Here is a 9,869-nt window from a genome sequence, read left to right as displayed (position 1 = left end):
GCTTTTTTTTTTATTGTTATTTCTGAACCATTCAACAACAACAAAGAAATCTTTTAGCAAGGAAACATTCAGACCCCGCTCCCGCAGCGCTGTAAGCTGCACATCACTAACAGATCATGAGAAACGACTGCGGCCATTTTACCACGTGCCTATCTGCCATAGACTGCAGTGGCCATACAGGGGGATCAGACTTTCAAATGCAGTTATTCATTAAAAAGGGTTGGCCAATACTGTTATTATTATTGATGGATAGCCATCAATATATGATGGGTGGGGATGCAACACCCAGGATCACTATTGATCAGCGGTTACCGGCACTGTCAGGAAGTTGTTGGGGTGCCGGGCATTGAACCCCAACTGATTAGATATTGATGATCTATCCTAAGGATAGGCCATCTATAAAATAATGGCCAACCCCTTTAAGCATGTGTCCATTTATGTGCTGTCACTACTGGAGTAATAACCTGCATTACCCTGAGCACTGAATACCCATATGTCATCAATAGAGTACAGGAGCTGTACAGTGCTCTTACAGGCGGGAGAATACATTATTAGTGACTGCCTCCAGTGCCAGAATGATGCAAACGAAACCAGTTCCCCTATCCGTGTATCACAGACCTTCCACGGACAGGTCGCCTGACCCGAGATCAACAGCTTTGTATATGTCCACAGGGCTGTTGAGTTCTGGTCAGGAGACCCATGGCCGGTCATAACTTAGGCTGTGACACATGGATGTGTAAAACTGGTTAATAACCTACACAGGTTGATCCATTCCTGTCAATAGTTTTGCATGGTGTAAACTGTGGACAGGTTCCGTGTATGATATAAAATAACCCCTCTGTGACATGGAAGGAACACGGCAGTCTTCTACTTTTAGTGGCCACTACCGAGTACTGCACATTCTCTCGCATTCACCTGAATGGCTGTGGTGCTCCACCCCATACAATTGACCGGTGTGGGTGTCCACCCCCGCTAATCTCAAATTCTTTACATATCCTTTAAGTATTTATGCAAAAAAAAATGCTACATTGCTATCTGGTAAGTTCAGACGGATGGATTTTTTTTTTTTTTTTTTTTTTTCACCTTTCGCCCCCTGAGGGGAACAGAATATGTGCAATTGTCTATACAGTGCCATTTGTAAGATATGTTCACATGCTGCAGAAATCTCTGCGGCTGAACATCTGAGCCATACATGTGAGTGGAGCGATTACTGTAGCTTGTGAATGGATTTTCTACACCTTCCATTCAGATGTAGTATTTATTACAATAAATCTGCCAAGTGTGAACATAGCCAGAGACAAGGGGCTGGACTGTTGTGGACGAATAAGGGGGGAAAAAATATTCTACAGTGATTTATGTAAAACTGTGTAGTAAAATCTGTGTCACAACTATGGCCTCGATCCATTCAGACCAGCGATTTTTTTTTTTTTTTTTTTTTTTTTTTTTTTTTCCCTTTTTTTTTTTTTTTCTTGGTCTTCTTGATGAGGGGGCGTTTTGGAGTCATTAATAGATGTACGCCTGTGACTGGGGTAAAGTTTCTGGCATAAGGAACACCACAGCTAGTCATGGATTACATGGATTGTGGTTTGTTCGTTTTCGCAGAGCTGATGGAAATGCCAAATTGTCACAACTTCTGCACATCTCCGAGTTGCGCAAAAATGTTGAGACTTGCAAAGTGATTTATGCCAAACTGCTTTGATAACTTGGAGGGGTAAATATTTTACACCTTTGTCTACAACTTACGGCCGTGTGGCTTTCGCCATAGCCCTCATCCAATAATCCAGGTAATGAGTAGGTGGGGGAGGAGTGGCTCCTGCCAGAGCAGACCCTAGTGTGGCCTAGCCTAACATACATTCAAGCAAATACCTTGTTCCTATATCACAACTTTTCCTGAATAAACTATCACAAGGTTTGTAAGAATTCCTATTAGAACTGGAAGAACAACCCATATCTGCATCCATCCATAGGACGTGCCCTGAGAAAATAACAATATGGCTCCAAATTGCACAATTGATTACATTTTGCAAGGCAAATTCACAGCATCGATCCCATGCATCCTCGGTTATGCTGGCTGTGGGATGTCATGTTTTATACACAGGAAATGATACGACGCACCAGCAGAAAAAGGAACAAATATATTCTTACAAACATTGCTGCTGGTGATTTACCTTAGACTAAGTAGTGCAAAGATCTTATATATTAGCAATTTGCATATTAAGTCCCCTAGAAAGAGGAAAACATAACATTTCGCAATATCCTCAAACTACTAAAAAAAATTTTTTTTTTAAACAAAAACCCTTGTACCCAGCATCCTCCACCAGAATATAGTGCAAATGGTACATATGTTTGATCTAATGAATATACATGGAAACTGACTAGTAAGAAACTGACTTGGATGTTGCTCTATGTACAAGCAGGAAGAAAGAAACTCCAACCCTACAAAGTTTTGCGAATCTCCACCGGGTTAATCCTGAGCTTTGGTAATGTGAAGATCTAAAATGTCATCTGTGTTTGGCACTTCAGCCCATGTATACAGACTATTGCATGAGAACTACTACTCTCAGCACAATGCCCTTTCAAAAACTCACTAAGGCTGCACGCACCGTCTTTCAGATGCTGCTTAGTTTTTCCATGGCAATGCCTCTTCAGGAAAACACTGGCAGCCCTATGAGGCTGTTAAGTTTGGGTCAGGAGACGTGTGGACTGTCTGTGCATCGGGGACAATGATACACGGATGTCTGAATTCAGCCTAAAAGTTAAAAATGTTTTGATTCCCTATTTAGGCATAGACAGACGGTGCACATAGTATTTTGACTATTTGCATCCCCTGCTTAGTGCGCTATGATAGGTCTATGCATTGGGTTTTATTCCAACTGGATCTCCCATGGTTCCGCTGCTCTAAACTTTGATCACTAGTGGAACCTTCAGTGATCCAAGATGGTTTGCATGGAACCAGATACTGCTTTCTGATGGCCGCAGCATTTCTGTAGCTCTTCTGAATGAACCTTAGGTCCCCATACTGTTCTGCACTGACCCATACTTGGAGCAACACAACCCATGATGGGTGGGCGTCCAATGGTTTGGTATGTAATAGAGCCACTTGATGCAGCTCTTCTATGAAACTAGTAATGATAAATTCAGCTTTGCACAATCTGTACATGGCAGTTTTGGGAGTTTTTTGTTTTTTTGCAGCACTGTTTCTGGCATGACGGCACAATTCTGGCCATGCAGTACTGCAGCACTGATGCTACGTCAATCACTTTCTTTCCTTCCTGAAGATTTTTTATTCTTTTTAAAGCTGCATGTAATGCCAAATATTCCTGCTCTAAATATCACTTTAAACTATATATTTAGAAAAACTGAATAATCATTGCATGTATTGTTCGAGTGTGTTGTGACTGTATTACGTGGCTTCAGTAGCAAATCCCATTCCTACTAGCTGTTGTGGTGATACCCTCAAACCAGCCTAACCTTCTAGTAGTAAATCTGTGCGGTGCGTATGCTGACGCTACCCACCAGATGACTATTGCTCTATGTGGAAATATTTGTATAAAACTAATGTATGACTTTGATTTAAGCTTTGGCATTGCTGATTGTCTAAAGCAGTGTTTCCCAAACTCCAGTCCTCACGGACCCCACAGGTCATGTTCTCGGGATTTCCTTAGTATTGCACAGGTGGTGAAAGTTTCATCAAGCCCTCAGGAATTCTCTCATCTGTGCAACACTATGGAAATCTTGAAAACATGACCTGTGAGGACCGGATTTTTTGAAACACTGGTCTAAAGCAAAGCATTTATAAAAATAAATCAAAGGCAGCACATCCTATCGTACCTGAGAGCTGTCACACAGTCATTCCAAGGTGATTGGGTACATAACAAAGATTTACATTAACAGATAAAAGACAATAAAAACAAGGCACATGGAATGTATAGAAAGCTTGTTCTGGAGAAAGTTTAGGTGAGACGAATCCCCAGAACCTGCTCAAGTTCCTGTCGCTTTTGCTGGACCTAAAAGGAAAAAAATAGTGAAATTAATTTCCACAGGAGATAAGCAAAATACTTAGGAAATAATATGCACACTCAGCCAAGGCCTGTATGGATTTCTATGTGCTGATACTCTGTGCTTTGCCATTGAAATAAAAATTCACATTTGGCCAAATTGATCATGCAGATTTATGGTGTGATTGATGATGGAGACATAGTTAATGTAAAAGAACAGCCCCTGACAACTATCTAACGGGTAGCACTTCCTAAATTCTTAATGACCAGCTCTAGGGCCTGGAGGAAAACCTGTCAAAAGTGGAAAATAGTATTACCCTTATTTTACTCCCACTGCTTGTCAGAGTATTGTCTTTTTTTTTATTCCAGCCTTGGAGTTCAGACATATGGACCTTTATATGTAGTAGCCCCAACATGCAAACTTGTACGGTCTTTCCTAGGAGGCATTGTTCACAGGGTAATTATGCTGAACAGCCTGAATAGATCCCCCCCTAGGGAATCCTGTGAGCATCGCCCTCTTGGCAAAGACCATAAAAATTAGCTTTAACCCCTTAATGACCGCCAATACGTCTTTTAACTGACCTGAGATTTAAGAGAATAGCCTCCCCATACAGGTGACAATCCAGCAGCTGTCGGCTGTGCACTATAGCTGACAACTTTCTGCATCAGCCACGATCAGTGTTGGCACCGTACATATCTGTTTAACCCCTTAGATGCTGCTGTCAATAGTGACTACAACATTATAAATGGTTAACAGAGTGTGGGGGCTTCCTATTTAACCAAACTGGTACCCTCAGGTCATGATTGTGTGGTCCTGATGTTTGCGATGGCAATTCATGACCAAATAGCGGCCTTAGAGTCTGCCGGCTGTTGTAATCTGTTCAGAAGTTACCGACATTTAGGTGGTAAAAATACACATTTTCATTTCTGTCATGCCACTTTGCATTAATTCCTGTAAAGCACCTGAGGGGTTAATAAACTACCTGACAGCAGTTTTCAATATGTCAGGGGGTGCTGTTTTTAAAATGGTATCACGTTTGGGGGTTTCCCAATATATGAGACCCCTAAAGTCACTTTAAACATGGATAGGTCCCTAAAAAAATAAATGTTGTAAATTTCCTTGAAAAAATGAAAATTGCTGCTACATTTTTAAACCTCCTAAAATGCTAACAAAATAAAAAAACATTTTACAAATGATGCTGATGTAAAGCAGACACGTGGGAAATGTTATTTATTAATGGTTTGCTGTGGTATGACCATCTGGATTAAAGGGATAATCATTCAAACTTTGAAAATTGCTAATTTTTTAACATTTTTCTCAATTTTTTCATATTTTTTATAAATAAACACAAAACATATTGACCTAAATTTACCATTATCATAAAGTATAATGTGTCACGAAAAAACAATCTCAAAATCACTGGGATTTGTTGAAGCGTTGCAGAGTTATTACCACATAAAGTGGCACTAGTCAGATTTCAAAAATTTGGCTCCGTCACTAAGGGGTTAAATACAAAAAAAATCCCCTGTATGGTAGATTTCAAAACAAACCGTAGTCAAGGGAGCAGTGGGAATAAAATAAGAGTTAAAATTGGTCACTTCTGACCTTGTGACAGGCCCTCCTTGATGATCCGCCATTTTTTTTGACTTGCTACATTTTAGCAGCTATAAGGCTAATATAAAATAGCATTTTTGAATGCTGCAATATATGCTTATGATGTACAGTACAGATGGATGCTGTGACGCCCATTTACCATAATGAATCATTGCAAAAAACATGCCCCATACTGTATTGCACATCAATACCACAAGTCCTCCACTACACAACCCTCGTTAATGCTTGTATACGCTACACAGCTCTCGCTGCGATAAGTAGCCTGAATAAGAGAAGACAGAATCTGTAATAAACCACTGTTGTCTTCTCCTCTTGGTTCCCAGCTGGCTCTGACTAATGGAGACCTGATCTTCTCTAGCTAGATTGCTAGTAACTGGGGTGGAACCATTTACCATGTACAAATAACCTCAAGGTACAAGAGAGCCTGCTTTCTGCATGTGCACCATTTTCATACAGAGGGCATCACACCGTTAAGGCACCCTTACACATTAGTTAAAGTAGGCCGAACCTCCCGATTTCGACAGGAACAGCCAACCACTTAATGCGATGTGAATAGATGACGTTGAGGCAGAGAATAATCCGGCCTGTTGAATTTCAACACAAAATCCTTTTTTTATCCCTGGAGCTAAGAGGCAGCCATAGGACTTCCACTGAAAACAAAGGCGAACTCGGTCGAGCTGAGAGTTTGTGTGTATGAACTTTGGGCAAGATAGTTGCTAGCCAAGCAATCGTCTGGCCACCTGCTGTCTAATATCTAAGGCCAGCTTAAGTTTTCTTCATTATTCCATAACTGCATTTATTAATCACTATCACCGTTACAGGGGATGTAATGAATGGGATAGGAGTTGATATCTTTTAATTGTAGAAACTGACCTTAAAGTAGATGTGTCTTCCCACAGCTTCTTGAGCCCACGGCTGCTGATAAAACTCTGAATGTCTTTCCTCATCTGGATTTCCCATCATATCCGTCATGATCTAAAATAATCAATAAAACAGGAATGTAATAAATCACCTGTATCAGTTGTTAGTGTTTTCCTTCATAATGATATTGATTGATAGGAGATCATGATTAGTGATGAATAGTACAGCTCTATTGACTACAGTATTTACATCCAGGCGCCCCCAGAGCTGATAGGTGGGATACCCTTGGTGTCAGACCCCCATGGATCTGATACTGATGGACATCCACTTTAATGTATAAAAATTCACCTTAGATATGTTAGCTGAACGATAGTTTGCCTTATTGTTTGTCCAGCAGCTATTTCGGCCATCTCTCCCATATACAGGAGCATTCACTTGACCAAGTGCTTCTGTGCTGTTTGAGAGGGCAACTACCAGACATGTCTGGTGTCAGGTTGACTCAGAGTGAGCAAAAGAATCGTACGTCAGATCCTTAACTTCCCAGACAATAATCTGTCAAGAGTCCCCAAACACATTTTACTGTTGGCCAAACCCATCGACATTGGCAGGTTTGGCCAAAGTTCGTCTAATCTATATATACGGGGCTTTCGTCATGCCTAAAACCAATGAAAGTGAATAGATTTTTAACATTACCTTGAGGTCTCTGCTTTGAGATTTCAGCCAGTCTTGGATAAATTCCTGTGGATCATTGCTGAAGCTTAGCATGAAGTCTCGCTGTGTCTTCAGCTGGTTGATGGATTCGATTGTCTCGTGAATCTGAAAGGGGTAAAAGTCAGAAAATACATTTAAAAGTCAAGCATCCAAGAGTGCAATTAATAGACGGAAGAGAACAGGTTGGTATATGGATTTTGGCAAAGATTGATGAGTCTGACCTTGGTATCTAGGCTGGCGATCTCCTGCTGGTTTGTAGTAGATGCAAGAAAGTTGCTCATTTGGGACTTTAGAGGGTCATCCACTTCAACCTCAATGTCATAACAGGCCGTCTTCTTCTGATCGTTTGGGTCAACACTAGGCAAAACGGTGAATAACATAAAAGTAAGCTTGTGTATTAGGTTATTTTTTTATTAGAAAGGATTATCCCATTTGTCATAAGTGCACTTACCTAATGCTGTGATTAATTATTATAGGGTCTGGGTGCTGCAAGAGACTGGCTAACTTCATGGGAATGTCTGAGAATCTCATTCGGATGCAGTTAAATATCTGTGGGAAAAGATCAGACGAGGAAGCACGAGAAGAGACATAAGGAGGAGAGTAGTAGATAAATAATCCTAAAATGGCCATACACATGTAATACCTGTCGGCTCAACGCTTGCTTGGCTGACAACAATCTCTTCCAGTCCCCCATACACATGAACGTTCAGCTCAGCAGAGTGTTCATGTGTTTTCAATAAGAACATAGTAAGCAGCTGCCAGATAGTTCTGGCGGCAGCTTATTCCCTGGAGAAAAGATGGGTCGAGTCTTTGATCCCTGCTTTCCCTAACAGATGAAGGCCCATATACATATACACATACACATTATCTGGCCTTCTGCCCATAACGGTGTATTCAGCTGAGTAATAACCTTAAAAGGGGTATTTTCAAGTTATCCCCTAAATAGGGGATCATTTTGTTATCGCTGGGAGCTAAACCGCTGTGACCCCCTATGATCCCAATAACTGAGGCTCTTCAGGGTCCCATGTGAATGGAGCAGTGGTCGATAATCCACATCATTATTATTATTATACATTTTTATAGCACCATTTATTCCATGGCACTTTACATGTGAAAAAGGGAGCAAATATAGACAAATACATTAAACATGAGCAAAAAACAAGGCACACAGGTACATAAGGAGGGAGGACACTGCCCGCGAGGGCTCACAGTTCTGCAGGGGATGGGTGAGGATACACTGGGAGAGGGTAGAACTGGTTGTGTGGCGATTCAGTAGGTTGAGGATCACTGCAGGCTGTAGGCTTGTCGGAAGAGGTGAGTCTTCAGGTTCTTTTTGAAGGTTTCTATGGTAGGCGAGAGTCTGATGTGTTGGGGTAGAGAGTTCCAGAGTATCATTTATTCTTAACTGGACTTACAGAAATAGCCAAGCATTGTGCATTCCCACAAGAATGAATGGAGTGGATGTGCACGTTATTGACCACTGTTCCATTCACATGGGGATCTTAAGGGCTCCAGTTCTTGGGATCGGTGGGGGTCTCAGCAGTTGGACCCCCAACGATTGGAAAGATAATTTTCAAACTTGAGACAAACCATTTAAGGATGTTGGTTCTAATGCAGAATACATGCCCATAGTCTTGTGAATGAGAAGTAGCTCTAGACTTACGCCCCTGCAGCAGTACTAACATATGTGAGGACTTGGCTTTGGCTTCTCAGTGATCAGCATTTGATGACTCTCCTACCTGTCTGAAGTAGCGATTGCAGTTGATGTATTCCTTCTCATGACTGTCTTGCAGCTTGTTAGTCTTAATATACAGCCACAGAGCCTGCATGATGTTGGCTCGGGTCTGAGTGTGAACACCCAGCAAGCGCGCCAAGCGAGTGTCCAACTTATACTGAGGAGGCTGCCATCGTAATATGGAAGAAAAGAGAAAACATTTGCATTAACTGTATACATCCCACTCAAATCAATATCTAGTCCACGTGTTGCACTTTTGAGCATGGACTACTACTGGTGAGGTCCACAGGAGCCACACAACACATGCCGTCTATTTCAGGAGTCTTACTACTTCTAATCACACCACATTTTGGCCTATGTGTCTGTTACTTGTTTTGACCTGCAAGAACCAGATTCTGATACCAGCCGTTATAAGCAACCGAAAATCCATAGTGAAAATGTATGCCTTCACATTATATCCTCCGAATGGCAACGTGAAATGTGCTGAGGATTTTCTCTTCAGTGTCTGGATGGCATTTCAGGAAATCTCATCTAAAATGCTGCTACTGCAATACGCAATGGATTTTCAGCTCATAATTCTGTATTAGCATGCCCTGTTTCTTCTTCCTTTTTTCAGGTCTTACCTGATGATCCAGCATAAGGAGCAGAGTACACTTCACGTTCACATCTCCGGGACGCTTCACCTGGAAGCCATCCGTCTCCTGTGTGGTGGCCATCCTGTGCCACTGTAAGAGGCAGATGATAATAAGAATAATGCATCTGTCACCTCAATGCTATTATTTTTACTATCGCTACAGACCAGAAGAGAATGAGCAGGCTGTATTCATCTGTGCCACACTCTATATTAAAGGGGTATTAGACCCCAAACCAGTTAAGGAGATTGTCTGGTACTTTAACACTGATTATCTATCCTTAGGATAGGTCATCAATGTCTGATCAATGGTGGGGT

The 9,869-nt window shown here is 41.4% G+C and overlaps 1 protein-coding gene across 1 annotated transcript in view; it reads right to left on the bottom strand.

The window, feature by feature from the left end:
• Positions 1-1,902: 1,902 nt before the first annotated feature.
• Positions 1,903-9,869, bottom strand: part of SMARCD2 (SWI/SNF related BAF chromatin remodeling complex subunit D2) — a 66,125-nt gene continuing 58,158 nt past the window's right edge. The window contains exons 7-13 of the mRNA XM_069751321.1: positions 9,544-9,645; positions 8,925-9,086; positions 7,637-7,734; positions 7,407-7,542; positions 7,168-7,290; positions 6,487-6,588; positions 1,903-4,007 (exon numbers count right to left, since the gene is read on the bottom strand). Of these exons, the coding sequence (XP_069607422.1) occupies positions 3,954-4,007; positions 6,487-6,588; positions 7,168-7,290; positions 7,407-7,542; positions 7,637-7,734; positions 8,925-9,086; positions 9,544-9,645 (777 nt within the window). The 3' untranslated portion in view covers positions 1,903-3,953. The remainder of the gene's footprint in view (positions 4,008-6,486; positions 6,589-7,167; positions 7,291-7,406; positions 7,543-7,636; positions 7,735-8,924; positions 9,087-9,543; positions 9,646-9,869) is intronic.

Source organism: Ranitomeya imitator, chromosome 2 (assembly GCF_032444005.1).
Source record: "Ranitomeya imitator isolate aRanImi1 chromosome 2, aRanImi1.pri, whole genome shotgun sequence".
In the NCBI taxonomy this organism is placed as follows: domain Eukaryota; kingdom Metazoa; phylum Chordata; class Amphibia; order Anura; family Dendrobatidae; genus Ranitomeya; species Ranitomeya imitator.
The sequence above is the reverse complement of the archived record's forward strand: the minus strand, read 5'-3'. Positions and strand labels throughout refer to the sequence as shown.